Source organism: Aotus nancymaae, unplaced genomic scaffold, assembly GCF_030222135.1.
Source record: "Aotus nancymaae isolate 86718 unplaced genomic scaffold, 86718_ANA_hifiasm-v0.15.2.pri h1tg000019l, whole genome shotgun sequence".
Taxonomy (NCBI): domain Eukaryota; kingdom Metazoa; phylum Chordata; class Mammalia; order Primates; family Aotidae; genus Aotus; species Aotus nancymaae.
The window spans coordinates 59365043-59382874 of NW_026988431.1; the positions used below are offsets into that span (position 1 = coordinate 59365043).

Sequence of the window (17832 nt, forward strand, 5' to 3'; positions counted from 1 at the left end):
AAGTGGGATATCTTCATTTTTTTGATATATCCATGTTTATATTTTGTATGATATATTTCTTTCCCTTTCGCATTTCTTTTTTCCATTTGAGCTTTAAGAATTTTTTATTGATTATAGATGAATACTTACAGATTATTTTATTTAGTAGTGTCATAGTTTTACTTTGCTATATTTAAATATTTTCTATTATTTGGAATTTATTTTAGTGCATGGTGTGAGGCAAGAAGATAATTATGTGTGTGTGTGTGTATGTATTTTCTGGTTGGTTCAGCAATTATCCCAGCACCGTTCTTGAATGATCCTTCTCATTTTCAGTTATTTTATGCTTCTAATATAATATATTCAGTTCTTTATATGCCAGGTTTTGTGTATGCAATGTTCTCTTTATCAATTAACGTGTTTATACATATGTCGAAAAACACATTGCCGGAATTATTATAGTTTTATAGTATTGCTTACTATCTAGTTGAACTAAGCCACAGCACGATCAGGTTATAGATACAGGAGTAGATTATGATGGTTGTTTTAGATGCCTAAATTTTTAGGCTTTTTTCGCTTATGTGGAAACATCCATATTTCTTCACTTCTGATAATATGTTCTATGCATTTTGCCATTTAACAGATGTTTAAATGCTGTTTGGAAGTATCGTATTCTTGTCTTCTTTCTTCTCATCACCACCTTTTCCCCTTGTAGACTGGCAATTTTTTAGAACAACCACTGAGCTGCATATTTCTTTTTAAATTCCTTATCTCCTCTATCCTAGGCCTGAGCACATGGTACAACATAAATAAATATTTTAAATGTTGAATGAATAAGATTATAATTTCATTTCTGTGTTATCTCTGGTTCTTGATTTCTCTACATTAAAAGTCATATATAGAATACCTCATGAAGTGGTAAGAAAATATGAAAATTTACATTGAAAGACACTGAAATAGCATAGAGATATGTACTTTTCATTCTTTTTTTCTAAAGAGATGTCATTCATGAGACTTTCAATATTTAGACTAGATAGACTTTCAGGGATGTTATAAAGCCTAACTTTGAAGAGCTCAAAATATGGTTGAAACTTTTGGAGCTCATAGTGAAAAATCTAGATAGTTACTGCTTTTATTGATTAGATTTTTATTCTTTCCACACAGGTACCAAGTGAGGAACCAACAAGTACAAAAATGAAAAGGTTGGGTTCCTTGTTCAAAATTTATTAAGAATCTCAAGATGGTGATAGCAAAGCATTTACCAAGTGTGGGACCTTTTACAGCTGCATAGTTGGAACACCCACAAAGCTGGCCCTTGACTAAATACACTCCATATACACTGTGCTGGGTATTAGTGCTGCAGTGGGGAGGAAACAAATATGGCTACTTCTCTTGTGGAACTCACAGATTCAGTGTAGACAAAGGCAGAAGAGTGACAATTTATTTCCTTAATAGTTCCTTACTATCTTCACTAATTCATAATTGGTTTTCAGAATTTGACTACTTTATACTCATTCCCAATCCCCAACGTAGTTTTTCAACTGCCATGTCCTTGGATAATCATTTAGCAGAATTTATTAAATGACAACTTATTTTTATCATTAATAATATTATTTCTAATAAGCGGTATAAAAGCCCTTTGTGAAGGGTATTCTCACATCTGTAGTGGACATGTATGCGCTACAGTGTGTAGCAGCAGCTGGAAATTTTTTCTGTCATTACTGAGTTTTGAAAAGATATTTTTTCTCAAAATGTGAGCAGCACTGTCACTAAGGAAGAAGTGCATCTTATTAGAATGAGAATGTTGTAGATAATGATTATATGGATTGTCCGGAGATTGAGATTGATATATATGTTATGGTTTTTTGAGGGGAGAGGGAGATAATGTCAAAATATATTAGCCAAAGACCCTCAGAAGTAGGTAGGAAATAGACAGAAATGTATTCCCGTTAGCAATTGATTCCTCAGCATGCTAGTTAAGCTCAAACAAGCACAGGATTTTTTGACATCTGTTTTATTTTGGTTCTTGCCTCTCCCAGCATTCAAGCTGTCAGCTCTTGCTCTGTTAACAATGGGGGCTATGAGCTAAAGTATATTCAGATCACTGATGAACACTACAGGCACCGGCGCCTTCCACATCACCAGCTGACATGAGATTGCAAACACTGTGAAAGGAGGGCACAGTAAGCTCATATTACCTGCTGCAAAGGAACAACATGTTGAGAGCAATAAAACTTTTTCCAACACCATGTACCATTTTGTAAGATTGTGTGTTTGAAAGAATATTTTTCCCCCTACAATCTACTTCATGAATTGCTTTTGATAAAAAGGTCTTTCTTTTTTTTTCTCTGAATCCATTGGTGGTTCTAAGTTCATGTTTGTTCTCTTTTGAGGGAGGGTAGCTGACTATAGCAATATGATTCATGGTGGTGAGCTATGGCAGAATTCAAGAATTTAAAGTGATGTTAAGTATCATTGAGTTTATAAGAAATCCCAAACAAAGATTTCTGGAAAATGTAAAATTGCACAAACTAAGTAGGATGTATGAGGGCTTTTATTCTCCGCTATAAAAATGATTCTCCAGTATCAATATGTATTTTGATACCGAAGACTCATTAGAAACATGGTATATATTCATGGTATCATTTTGGATTAAAAATATGTCTTCTCTCTATTATTTTTATTGAATTAATTAAAATTATCTGAAAAGAGAGAGGGCCAACTTCATATCCCCAGTAGAGGTGGCAAGGTAAGGGAGCTTTAGCCCTCCTCCCATAATCTTCATCTGCTTCCCAATGGCACCCACCAAATGACAAGTACATTCACCACATTTATGGATAATAAATTTTTCTCAGTCCTAAGCAAAACATAAATAAAAGTTTTTTAAAATGTTGACATCTTTATTATTCTGTAGCATACATTCTAAATATAAACTGTGTTTGCTAGAAAAATGTAGCTTAAAGACTTGCACTTCTTTCTGAACAGGTTTTTTTCTAAGCTCCTTCTGTATAAAATATCTGGCACTACTACTGCTCATTCTCCAGATGTTTACAACTTTCTATCTCAAATTAAATCTTCTGGATTTTTTTCCCCTAACTCCCCAACATTTTCTTCTCCTCTATTTTCCCAATCGCCACCCTGGCCACAAAGCTCTCCTTTACAAATTCTCGCTGGGACCGTAGTTCTGTATCATTGCTCTCCGCTTTTCATGCCTTCTGACTTTCAAAGATATGGTCTACATAGCCTAGAGTTTCCTTGATTAGGCATCTTTCTTATGCCACTTGAAGTTATATAACAGAATGATAGTTTTCATGAAGCCATGTTTCATTCCACCAAAAATGTAAAAATATCTTCTTCTTCTCAGACCTATTAGTTCAACAGGCCTAAAGATACCTGCTTATTGTTCTTATTTACCTTTTATTTTTATAGATGAGATTGAAATTTGCTTATGTATTTCTTGCCCATATGAACACTTTTTGTATTTTATTGCCTCATTATGTCATTTTGCCATTTTTTACGGACATGTGTTTTTGTTAGTATACAGGAGCTTGTTATGTATTCTAAATATTAATGAACCCCTTAAATGTTAATATGTTCAAATATTTTTCCCAATTTGACATCTGATTTTTTACATAGTTGATGGAGGTTTTTCTTGCCATTCTGAAGTTTTTTCTTTTGTGGAATGTCTTTTCCTTCACATTTTTCTCCAAATTTAATTTTTCCTCTAGCATACTTCATATTTGCCAAAATATGAATTTTAAAATTAATTGAAATGTGGAATGCTTTAATAATAAATTTCAAATATTTAAAACTTCTACAATGTAAAGATAAAACTATAAGGTTTTTCTTTCAATGTTTTATGTATATATAGTGTTCCATTGTATAGATGACCATCATTTATTTGACCAATATCAGTTAATGAAAACTTAAATCAGTGTCCTAGTACTTATTCTTCAAAGAATGGTCATATTTTTGCTTAGAATGAATTTCTAAATGTAGAATTATTGAGTAGAAAACATGTAATTTCTCAGGCTTCTGATGTAATTACTAGTCTGTCCCCCAGAAAAGATGACCCACCATCTTATTTATAGTTCCACCATCATATAAGAGGGCTAGTTCTTTCATATCTACCAGTACAAAGTACTGTCATTCTATCTTTGGATACGGATAGACAAAAAATAATTTGTAAAAATTATAATTTATAAATGCAAAGGTATGATGGGGAGAGTAGAAAAACCAAAGTTTCGGAAGCCTTGGAAGTCAGTTTGAATTTGGACTGGATATGGGAAAAAAAATGTTAGAGAAGCTTATCACAGTTTTTAGGTTGGAAGTGATATAGTAAAGCTGGCACTTTAGGAAAATCAATTTGATTGATGATCAAGTAATCTGTTGCAATGTTTCAGTTATGATTAAATAAGTTTCAGCAAAGATGAAACAGGAAGAGTTAAGTTTAGAAAGAAACTAGAAGATGTAGTGAGAGATTAAAAACAAAGATAAGCGATTTTAAGGGTTTTCCATTTGGAAGTGAGGAATGACGAAAACATCACTGTGATGACTAGAAGTTGATAAAGAGAAGGTTATTGAACTGATTAGTTAAAATGATAGTGGTTAAGAATTAGTGGAAAAGCTCTGAAATTGTTGTTTCGATTTTCAAAACAGTTATTTTTAAACAGGTAACACATGCACAGCAGGCGGATCACCTGGGGTCAGGAGTTCGAGACCAGCCTGGCCAACTTGGTGAAACCCCATCTCTACTAAAAATGCAAAAATTAGCTGGGCGTGGTGGCATGTGCCTCTAATCCGAGCTACTCAGGAGGCTGAAGCATGATAATCACTTAAACCCAGGATGTGAAGGCTGCAGTGAGCTGAGATCGAGCCATTGCACTCCAGCCTAGGCAACAAGAGCAAAACTCCATCTCAAAAAAATAAAAATAGAAATAAAAATAAATAAAACATTGCAAAATTTTATTGGAAAAAAAATATATAGTGGTGAAGGAAGTGAAGGTAGGAACCATGTGGAGGGCCCATTACAAGTTAAATGATGGACAGGCATGCAAGGCTCAAGAATATTTTCATATTTTCCCCAAGAAATCATCAAGAATTAACATGTTTGCACTTCTGGCATTAGAAAAACCAAGGTATAAGATAAATGAGCAATTGACCTGAATATTGAAAGAATTACAATGTAAAATCATGGTAATTGGCTGAGAGTTGGGGAGTAAAAAGGAGAACAGCTGGACAATCTTGATTGAGAGACCCAGAATCATAGGGTTTTAAAGATTGTGTAGTTCAGTTGTTATCAAATTAAGTGTTCTCAGGAACTTAATTGGATTTAACAGGTGGAAGAGGTTAAAGAAGGTACATCAGGGAAGACACTCTGTATATGTCTGTGCGCTCCTGTGTGTGTGTGTATGTGTGTGTGCTCAGTGTGTGTGTGTGTACATGTGCCCATGCATGCATCCACACACATGTCTAGGGAGGGGAGGATATGGATGTTTTCTTAGTCACTTTAGGTTGCTATAACAAAATACTGTGGAATGAGTAGTTTAAATGACATACATTTATTTCTTACAGTTCTGGAGGCTAGGTAGTTAATCTAGGTAGTTGCTGGCAGATAGCGTTCCTGTGAGACTTTTCTTACCTTGCAGACAGCCATCTTCTTCCTGCGTACTCACATGGTAGAAGAAGAGAGTGCTTCCTCTTCTTATAAGGACTCTAATCTCATCATGGGGGCCCCATCCTCATGATCTCATCTAAACCTTATTACCTCCCAAAGGCCCTACTTTCAAATACCATCACATTAAGCATCAGGGTTTCAACCTGTGAATGTTCAGTGGACATTCACATTCAGTTCATAACTGAAGTGATCCTAAGTAGCATCTTAGCTTAGAGATTCTCCCAGAATTGTGTCCCTCTACCTTCCACCATGGGGATGGATCTATCCAGACCTTGAAATAACCTCTAAAACAATTAAAGTAAAAATAATGCCAAGAAAGCATCAACAATTAACATATCTATTCAGGACTTTACGTATTTAGCTCAAGGTAAAAGCACTGTATTTTCAAATCATTAAAAACAATCATTCTCTACTTCAATGGCAATGGTCTTAAAATTGAAATTGCACCTTTTGTATTTTCAGTAGAAATGGATTTTTTGGTTCTAATGTCATCAACTTCAAATTCCATTACTTTATATTGAATACACTGAGATCCCCTCCACACCTCTCCATCTCCCAGTGGTCTTTATAGTGTCATTAGCATCTCCTGCCTTGGAAACTATTGACATACTGATAGCAGCAACTTTTACTGAGGTGCTTTTAACTTTGGCACTGATCAATATATGCCATGCAGTTTATTTTATTTTCATGACTTTAGACTTGGTTATAAAAGTAATAGGTATTCAGTGAAGGAAATTTGGGGCAGATAATAAAATAACACAAATGCAAAATAATAAAACCACCCAAAATCTCATCACACAGAAGTAATAATTGTTAACATATTGGTATATATCTTTTCAAGTATTTTATTTTTATAAATACTTTTATGAAATAGGATTATACTATACCTTCTGTTTTACGGTTTGAATTGTTAACATATTTTTAAAACATTATGTGATGTCATTATTTAGTTTTCTATTATAATTTTTTATTATAAGATGCTTAATGATGGCATTAATATAATAGCTTAAATTTATTTAGAAATTTTCGTGCTAGTCACTACTGAAAGTACATATATACACATTGTATCAGAAATTTCACAGCAACCTTAGGAGATTGGTACTGCTACTATCCCCATTTTATAAAAAGGGAAATGGAACACAGTACAGGTTTGATAATTGGCCCAGCATTTCATGCTGTGGAAGTTACAAACCAGGATTTGAAGCCAGGGACTTTAACTCCAGAACCCAAGGTTTTTCAAGCTGATTGCGTAAATATACAGCATGCCACTGTTTTTACAATTGCACCATCACACTTTTCTAACGTTGGGTACTTAAATACGTTTTATTGTTTTAAAGAAACTTACAGTGAAAATTCTTCTGGCGAAATATTTGGTTTCCATATACACTATTTTCCTAATGACAAATGCCAGTGATTAAAATTGTATGGTCCAACAGTTTTTGCACAATTTGTGCCATCAATTTTTTTATGCAACATTAAAGCTAAAAGCAGCCAAGTTGAACCAACATGGACCAAAAACTGAAACTAACAGTCTACTAAATTCAAATTATTTTTTATTTCCAGCAGATCACAGCACCATTGCGTATCTTGTGGGAAATAAGCCTAGTAATCCTTTTTTAACCTTAGAGTTATGAAATATTTTGAAAGTCTAAAAGATGATTCTTATGAATTCAGATTTGACAAAATATTTAATAAGTAACTTTTAGAAAGTGTTTTACAGTAAAACTTCCTACCTAGAAAGATGCTTTGAATATATGTAATGGACTCTCAATAGAGGTTTGATGACCCATTAATCTAGATCTGGAAATAATCCTGTGTTTCCTATTTTTATGATATTTCACCTATGGAAATGTTCACCTGAATCCTTTGATAATTACAGAAATTATCTAGAAGCTGAATAAATGACATATTGGAGAATTAAGGTCAAGTGGTCTTTGGTGACCCATTGTACCATTTATATCTATCATTGCCCTAATAGAATTTCCTGGCATGCATGCTTTCAATATTAGTACATCTGCAGATACTCTTATACATGGAAATTATTGATGGCAGATATTAAGCTACAGTAACATATTGAAAACAACGTGAACTTTTTGCACTTTAACATCTTCCAAGCCAAAAATTAAAGATCTGACATCTATGCATATACCTGAAAATTTGACTTTTCTAGAAAAGTCTAGCTCCTAAGTTGCAAACCAGTACTCCAGCATTCCTCCTGCACTGCTAAAAGGACAGCTCTTGTAAAACAATATCCACATTTAGAAAAGACAAAACAATAAAGACTTATTTCCATTGTTTTTCTCATTTTTGAAATAGGCTAATGTTATCCAATTCTCGCCAAGTCATTTCTGTTCCTCAGCCACCCACCCAATATGCCTCCTCTTTAAAAACACTGTGCACAAAGCTGGAAATGAGTTTCCCTAGCCAGCACTCCAACTAGGTATTTAGGTTTGGTGCTGCACACACAGCCAGTTTTAAATAACTGACCCTCATTTGTCCCTGCTGCTATTGTTCTCAACCTCCTTTTTTCCTGTATGAATGTCCTAAAATTGTGGTTTGGGTACAAAATTCTAAAACCTGTTTTTTTCTCATTGGTAATATTGGATTATTAAAAAACTCGTATGACATAGTTCTATGAAGGACTGTGGAATCAGATCTGGTGGAGATCCCAGCTCCCTTATTCACAGTGATGCTAAGCAGCTATTTCAACTCATTGATCCCCTATTTCTTTATCTGTGACTTGGAGATAATAATGATACATATGTCATAAGGTTGTGAATGAAGCTTAAATAGGACAATGCACGTAAAGAGCTTAGTAAGTTGCTTGACTCATGATAAATTGCTTGAAAACTAAAGCACAGAATAGTATATTTTCTGCTACAGTGTTGCAAAGATATTTCCTGGGAAAGTCAGGATTGAAATTCAAATGTATCCATAACACCAAATCTGACGTTCAAACCTCATGTACCCTATCCAGTGCAACCTTCTCAGGATCTCCTTGCTGGCTCTCACTGCTGCTTAACGAGTTTTAGGAATCAATTCCTGTACAACCTCAGACATTTACTACAGTGTCATTTCTCCCATCTCCCAGAAGTAAAGTGTCATTTTCCCTTTAACGTTTGTGTCCTTTTTAGTCATCACTGCCATCCCAATTTATTTCTGTCTTCCTATCACTTACCTTCTGAAGCTCTTATCAGCTGAGTACATCACGCATTTTTCACATCCTTTATAACCATCCTACCTTTATCGGTATCATGAGAGAGCCCAGGGCACTCCCCCACTACAGTGCAGGAGTGAAGAAATAGGCTCTGAAGCCAGACTATTTAAGTCTGAAGTTCTGTTTCCACAAATCCCAGTTTTCAGCTTGGGGACCTTGAATACATTTTCTGCCTTCAGTTTCTTATCTGTGAAATGGAGATTAAAATTATACCTACCTGAGTTGTTGATAAGATTAAATGAATGAATGAATGGATGTTAAGTACTTGCTAATGGTACCTGGACCCTATTAAGCACTATATGAATATTATCTGTTATTATTGTTTGTTCAGTTCCAAACGTAGTTCAGTTGTCTCTTCCAAATTCATCCTCTTGTTTCCTGCTACCATCCAACGAATGGATCTTACTTTAATGATGTATTGAACAAAATGTATGAAAAGCCTGAAACTGTGCTTGGCACAGGGAAGCACTCATAAACTGCTAGCCCTTTCTGTTGATTCTCAAGCCCTCAGCACTTGACCTAATTTTCCCTAGACTTTCTTCTTGAAAGTATCTTTCTTTGGATTTTGAGACCCTATTCATTCCTAGCTCTGGTTCTTTTTCTAATACTTAATCTTCTTCTATATCTCTTCCTATGTGAATACACTTGTTTCACCTTTCCACATCGTGGAAACTTTTTGAGGGCAGTAGGAATATCTTACTTTTTTCTCCTAGTATCTTGTACATAATAGGAACTTAGTAAATCTTTTCTGTCTTTAGCATTTTTTAATTTTTGTAACTCTTTTTAAAAATTTATTTTGTATTTTAAGTTCTGGGATACATGTGCTGAACGTGCAAATTTGTTACATAGGTATACATGTGCCATGGTGGTTTGCTGCACCTATCAAATCATCTAGGTTTTAACTCCTGCATGCATTAGGTATTTGTCCTAATGCTCTTTCTCCCCTTTCCCCTCACCCGCTGACAGGCCCTGGTGTGTGATGTTCCCCTCCCTGTGTCCATGTGTTTTCATTGTTCAACTCCCACTTATGAGTGAGAACATGCAGTGTTTGGTTTTCTGTTCCTGCGTTGGTCTGCTGAGGATGATGGTTTCCAGCTTCATCCATGTCCCTGCAAAGGACATGAACTCATTCTTTTTTATAAGAATTTCTTTTCTAAATTTCCTCAACTCTGTTCAGGTTTTGCTGTACACAAACCTGAACACACTTTAGATTTTCATGCCACTCATAGTTGTTTTACTTCAAATATCTTAAATTGTAAAATCTGTCTTTCTAATGCTAGCTCATTATTTATTTATCTATTTTAATTCCTCTCTGTTTATTTACTATACTTACACTAATAATGCCTAACATTCATTGAGTGCCTACAGTATTCCAGACACTGTATTTGTTGTTTTACCTGCGTTATTTCACTCAATACTTACATAATCCCATGAAATATTGTTATTGTTCTTATTTTACAGATAAAGGACTTAAGACCATAAGAAGTCAAGTTGTTGTCCCAAGGTCTCAGAGCTACTGGCTTTGCCAGAATTGGGCTACAAATTCATGTCTCTTTGATCTTTTCTCTATGCCATTTTGAAAGTTTAACATATCAAATGTTAACATGAATATTCTAGATGATAATTATTATAGCAATTCTGAGGGATACAATTTTTTAATAATATGTCTTAACTTTTCTTTAAAAGTCTAGTTTCTATCCATTAGTTCTCTAACTGCATTTATTAATACTTCTCAAAGCACAGAGTCTCCTTGTACCTCAGAGAACGTGGCATTTTATGACCAGACCTCTTGTCTGGGCTGGCTGCAATTGTGTTGGAAATCGACTCTGTAGCTGGGCTGGACTGCAGTTAGGAAACATGATTGTAGCTGGTGAACTGTCACTGCTGGTATGTGAACCAGACATGAATGCTAAGCAATAGTGTCCACAATTTGCAACCCAGGAACTGCCAAACTGACAGCTAGACTAAACTGTAGCAGCATAAGAAAATGTGACTAGTTTCTCCATTCAGTCAATACAAAGTCTTATATTGTACCATAATGAATAGAATCTTACTGTCCCATAAACTGAGATGCTGTCAATTATGAATCTCAGATTCTTAGCAAGTATTTCATGTGTGAACACCCATGTAAGCCTCATAATGGCCCTAACTCTAGTTGGTTTGTATTAGCCTTTAAAGTGAACATGCAGTTCATTAAACTTATAGAAACTCCAACAGCAGCTGCACATCTCCCCATGAACTACATAGGTTTTTTGCATTTTATCTAGGACTAGATGAAAGGGATTCATAAGGCTGCCTAGAAATAAGTCTTGACTCTCTGAGGGACTTGAATAGATATAGTGTGTGTATGAAATGAGTAATATTAGTAATGAGCAAAACTTGAAAGGAAAATCTAAAGGTTTGGGGGGTTCTGTCTCCTTTTAAGGAAGTTGTGCCAAATTATTGTTTTATAATATTTTTGCTTTGAGGATTTCTTCAGGCTTGGGATATTCATTTGTTATTTCACTAGGCAGAACATCTGCTTACCTTCCTCACTGTTCTCTCACATGTTTGTCATTCATTTCCTTCATGCAGGGGACACTTGCAAGTTCCCATTATGTTCCAAGCACTGGGGCTGGAAATGAGGAGTTCTATGATACAGAAACCAAATGTCTCTGCCTTCAAGAAGCTCGTGGTCTAATGGGGGAGACAATCGCGTAAAAAGAGAATATAGAAACGCAGTGGTAAAGATGCACATGTTATATTAAAGGAATCCCAGTGAATAGCATCTAAGCCACCTGAAGGAGGGTTCAGGAAAGGGTTTTAAAGAGAAGACACTTGAGTTGAATTTTGAAAGAGAAGTAGGAATCAGTCCAAAGAAGAAAAATGGCAACATCTAGATTTCCCGAATATATAGGGTTACTGCATAGATAGCCCATTATAGTTCAAATATCAACAATTAAAGAAGCTATTGGGATTTTAGAGTAGACATGTTTATTTGCAATATATACAAATAACTTTTATTAGGACTAGAGCATATTTTCTGGTAAAATGTCACTGTATCTTCAGATATGAAAATGTGCATTGTTTAGCTACATGAGGGCTTTGTTAAACATAGACACCTCAATGTAATGAGTAGAATCATTGGCTTTAGAGGTCAAAAAGTGGGAGTCTAGAGAAGTGAAATCAAGAGACTCTGACTCGTGAAACACCTTCGCAAATGCTCTGGCGCTTATGGAGGTATACACGGAGGTTACCAGCATATGTTTTTAAGAAAGTGATTTGAATAAAGTGTTACATGAGTGTGTTGGGAGTTAGTCACGCTGAGGTCAGAATTACTCAGATCCTTCCATGACATCTGCAGTCCTTTCATCTAACTTCAAAAAGAGTGGTTGCTAGAAAACCTAAGAAAATGTTTAATTTTAAGGGTTTTTTATTTGTTTGTTTTGTTGTGGTTGTGTTTTTTTAATTTAGAGACAAGTTCTCTCTCTGTCCTGGAGTGCAAGGGCCAATCATCACTTGCTACAGCACGGACCTCCTAGACGCAAACAATCCTCCTGCCTCAGCCTCCAGAAACTGGACTGCAAGTACCTGCCACCATGCCCAGGTAATTTTTTAAATTTTTTTTGTAGAGATGGGGTCTCACTATGTTGCCCAAGCTAATCTCACACTACTGGCCTCAAGTGGTTCTTCTGCCTTGACCTCCCAAAGTGCTGGAACTACAGGCATGAGCCACTGTGCCCAGCCCTAAGGACAAACGTAATACAGCATCTTTTAGGAAAAAAATATTCTGGACTTAAGCTGGAAATTCATGCTACTGATTTTACTAAAATAACATTTCATTTAACTGCCTCAGTGTAAACCTTGCACAGATTCTAAAAGAAGTTTTTCTTACGATTTCAGAAATGTAAATTGGCTCTTACAGTTTCCAAGGCAGGTATATGTTTTGTTCTATAAATAACTCAGAAATATCTCTCTGGCTTTTCATGTAATACAACCTTTCCAAGGTAAAAATATATGACAAAGACTAAGTGAAATAAATATAATCATAGCCAACTTTTGATATTTTAAAAAAAGAATATTCAGACAGGGCATGGTGGCTCACACCTGTAATCCCAGCACTTTGGGAGGCCAAGGCGGGCGAATCACCTGAGGTCAGGAGTTTGAGATCAGCCTGACCAACATAGATAAACTTTGTCTCTACAAAAAATACAAAATTAGTTGGGCGTGGTGGCACATGCCTGTAATCCTAGCTACTCGGCAAGCTGAGGCAGGAGAATCGCTTGAACATGGGAACTGGAGTTTACAGTGAGCCATTGCACTCCAGCCTGGGCAACAAGAGGGAAACTCCATCTCAAAAAAAAAAAAAAAAAAAAAGAATAGTCAATGTTTTGATTAGACTCAGAAGCCTTTACTCGCCCTCCATGCCCCAAATTTTATTAAGGTATAATAGATAAATTAAAACTGTGTATTTTTACAGTGTACGACGTGGTTTTGATACATGTATATTTTGTGAAATGATTAAATCAAGCTAATTAACCTATCACCTCAAAGATTTATCATTTTTGTGATGAGAACATTAAGGATCTACTCTCTTAGCAATTTTTTAAAATTTACAATATGTTATTATTGACTATTATCAACATAACTCTCCAGAAATTATTTATCCTGTCTAACAGAAATATTGAATCCTCAACCAACATCTCATTTCTCCCTTACCTCCCTTCCAAGGCTCTGGAAACCACTATTCTACTCTCTGCTTATACAAATTTAAATGTTTAAATTCCACACATAAGTAGGACAATGCAGCATTTCTTCCTGAACCTGATGGTCACTTAGTATAACGTCTTCCAGGCTCATCCCTGTTGCTGCACGTGACGGAATCTTCTTTTAAAAGACTGAATAGTATTCTATTGTGGGTGTGTTTCCATTTTTTTCTTTTTTTATTTTAACTTTTTTATTATTATTATACTTTAAGTTCTGGGATTACCTAGGTATACACGTGCTATGGTGGTTTGCTGCATCCATCACCCCGTCATCTATATTAGGTATTTCTCCTAATGCTATCCCTCCCCTATATCCCCACCCCCTGCTATCCCTCCCCGAGCCCCCAAACCCTGACAGGCCCCCATGTGTGTGATGTTCCCCTCCCTGTGTCCATGTGTTCTCATTGTTGAACATCCACTTATGAGTGAGAACATGAAGTGTTTGATTTTCTGTTCTTGTGTCAGTTTGCTGAGAATGATAGTTTGCAACTTTGTCCATGTCCCAGCAAAGACATGGACCCATCCTTTTTTATGACTGCATAGTATTCCATGGTGTACATGTGACACATTTTCTTTATCCAGTCTATCACTGACAGGCATTTGGGTTGGTTCCAAGTCTTTGCTATTGTGAACAGTACCACAATAAACATACATGTGCATGTATCTTTATAATAGAATGATTTATACTCCTTTGGATATATACCCAGTAATGGGATTGCTGGGTCAAATGGTATTTCTATTTCTAGATCCTTGAGGAATCGCCACACTGTCTTCCACAATGGTTGAACTAATTTACACTCCCATCAACAGTGTAAAAGTGTTCCCATTTCTCCACATCCTCTCCAGCATCTGTTGTTTCCAGATTTTTTAATGATCACCATTCCAACTGGCTTGAGATAGTATCTCAATGTGGTTTTGATTTGCATTTCTCTAGTGACCAGTGTAGATCAGTGTTCTTTCATGTGTTTGTTGGCTGCATAAATGTCTTCTTTTGAGAAGTGGCTGTTCATATCCTTTGCCACTTTTTGATTTTTTTTTTTTTCTTGTAAATTTGTTTACATTCTTTGTAGATTCTGGATATTAATCCTTTGTTGGATGGGTAGATTGCAATTTTTTTTTTTCCCATTCTGTTGGTTGCTGGTTCACTCTAGTGATAGTTTCTTTTGCTGTGCAGAAGTTCTTTAGTTTTTTTTTTTTTTTTTTTTTTTTGAGACGAAGTTTCGCTCTTGTTACCCAGGCTGGAGTGCAATGGCGCGATCTCGGCTCACCGCAACCTCCGCCTCCTGGGTTCAGGCAATTCTCCTGCCTCAGCCTCCTGAGTAGCTGGGATTACAGGCACGCGCCACCATGCCCAGCTAATTTTTTGTATTAGTAGAGACGGGGTTTCACCATGTTGACCAGGATGATCTCGATCTCTTGACCTCGTGATCCACCCGCCTCGGCCTCCCAAAGTGCTGGGATTATAGGCTTGAGCCACTGCGCCCGGCCCTTTTTTTTTTTTTGACGGAGTTTCACTCTTGTTGCTGAGGCTGGAGTGTAATGGTGAGATCTCAGCTCACTGCAACCTCCACCTCCTGGGGTCAAGTGATTCTACTGCTTCAGCCTCCCAAGTAGCTGGGATTATAGGTGCCCACCACCATGCCCAGCTAATTTTTTTAAAAATTTGTAGTAGAGAAGGGATTTCATCCTGATTACCAGGCTGGTCTGAAACTCCTGACCTCAGGTGATCCACCCACCTCAGTCTCCCAAAGTGCTGGTATTACAGGTGTGAGACTCTGTGCCTGGCCTGTTGTTCTCCTTTAAAAGTAGTATGCTTTTACTCTGGAAGCCAAGTTAAGTCACTTGCCAATCAGTTTGATCCCTTTAAGTACTGACTTTAAGTTTTGTTTGGGAAAATCTAGGCTTGACTGCATTCTGGGGCTAAAGTAGCCCTATTGTTGACCCACAGCCATTCTGATATCTCTACTGAGTGCCCATATTAAACAACACTCTTCACTATGGCTGCTAAAAACTGATTCCCGGCTCTGTGTATTCTAGGAATTGTTTGATTTACGGCTACCCTAATTCTTCTTTCCTCGTGTATTGTTCATTTCCTGGTCTCATGGAGATTCACCCATGGAGAGTGCATACATGGAATAATATGTTAAATATTCAAGAGGATCCATAATAATATTTTTGAATCTTTTTCCTTTGTGTGACACTCTGCCTTCATCTTTACTAGCACTGTACTCCACAGACTCTAGTTGCCTTGGCCATCGTGAACTCTGATCTGTCTGTTCAGCTTAGCAGGATTATGGAGCTATTTGGTTTCTCATACTTGTGCTGTAATCCAGATATTGCCTCCAGATGTATGAGTTTTATGTCACTCCAAGTGTAAGACTTGTCATTTGGAACTACCATGAAATATCTTTTTATTTATTAGATGTCTAAACCACAAAATTTTAATAACAGAATCTGTTAGTCAAACTACGGGAAAACACTCTGTTACTTTGCTAATGGAAAGGTCAGTATGTACAATTACAAGCAAGAGAAATTCGAACTTTCAAACGTCTATTACAAACATCCATGTTCTCTGATGTTTGACCTAGAAATTTAATTTATATATATTTCCATTTATGTAAAATTACATCTAGACATATTTATTCTTTCAACCACTGGTTGTAATAGCAAAGGACTGGGAACAACCCAAATATACATTAAAACGTGAAGGTTTAAATAATTGATGAAATAGTCATGCAACAGAAGGTAATACAAATATTAAAAAGATTAAAGTATTCTTTATGCTCTGACGTGAAAGGATCTCCAGGATACATTATGTAATAAAGCAAGGGGAAGGATTTGATGGTTTTTAAATCTGTTTTTAATACTGCATATAAGGAGCTTGGAAGTCGCCACTACATCCAGTTTTCTAACAAGTAAAAAACTGAACAGACTGAAAAATAGCAAAATTTCTAGGATTCATCAGAAAAGTGAGGATACAGAACAAACTGCTTCCCCCAAGACCGGAGAGACAGTAAGATGAATACAGGGAGTCATAGATTACCACAGCAAAGACATGCAAGCAAAAACTGCTGCAGAAACCAGAAACCAGCGCCAGGTATAAAAACCTGAATTATAGTTCAGGTATAAAAACCTGAACTGTGATTGATAAATTGCTAGAGGCTCAGAGAGGACAAATCTGAGACTTGTATATCCCAAGGGAATCCTGTCAAGGAGAAGCGGGGTATGTGAGTTTAACCTGCAAGAGTATGACCAGGTTCTCAGAGTAAATACTAGAGGAAGACTTACCTTGTGTTTCAAGTAGAGGGAGAGGAAATACACCAGAGTACTCTGCTCTTTAACAAGGCCTGCCCTCAGGAGAAGCTATTCCAACCAGTGCCTTGCCTACTGAGGTTTTGTCAGAGCCTAAATGACCTGTGGGAAGGGGAATACCCAAATCTAGCCATCTTATCTCATCTAAAGGGAAGGAGAACTGAGAAATCGAGACTATTTGTGAAGTTAACAGTCCAGCGGCTCACTAAAAGATTAAGATCTAATAATAAGACTACAGAATGCTTTCCCACTCCCATCCCTTAACAAGATATTATTAAAGGCCTATTTTCAGCAGTTCCATTTACATGGTAAACCATTTCTGACTATAAAGAAAAAATTACTAGGAAAACTAAAAAAAAAGAAAAAAAAATTTAAAAAACAGAATTTGAAGAAATAGAATAAGCATTAGAACCAGATATGGGAGGGATATTGAAATGATCAGACCTGCAATTTTAAACAATGAAAAATATGCTAAGCACTCTAAAAGATAAAGTAGACAGCATGCAAGAACAGATGGGCGAATATAAGCCCAGAGATAGAAATCCTAGAAAAGAAACAAAAAGAAATGCTACAGATCAAAAACACTGTGACAGAAATGAAGAATCCCTTTGATGAGCTTATTAGTAGACTGGACACAGCTGAGGAAAGAATCTCTGAGCTTGAGGATATGTCACTAAAAACCTCCAAAACTGACAAGTAATAAGAATGATATGATATGTAGCTAAAAAGAAATTATTTAGGCAGTTAGCAAGGGTAAGTGTATTAGACTGGGTTCTCTAGAGGGACAGAACTAATAGGAGATATAGATAGATAGATAGATAGGTAGATAGATGGAAATTTATTAAGTAGTATTAACTAACACAATCACAAGGTATCACAATAGGCCATCTGCAAGCTGAGGA

At 36.1% G+C, this 17832-nt stretch overlaps 1 protein-coding gene across 1 annotated transcript in view; it reads left to right on the forward strand.

Annotated features, from left to right (window-relative positions):
* Positions 1-17832, forward strand: part of LOC105729971 (growth arrest-specific protein 6-like) — a 643000-nt gene that overhangs the window by 597847 nt on the left and 27321 nt on the right. The window contains exon 13 of the mRNA XM_064378894.1: positions 12327-12459. Within this exon, the coding sequence (XP_064234964.1) occupies positions 12327-12459 (133 nt within the window). The remainder of the gene's footprint in view (positions 1-12326; positions 12460-17832) is intronic.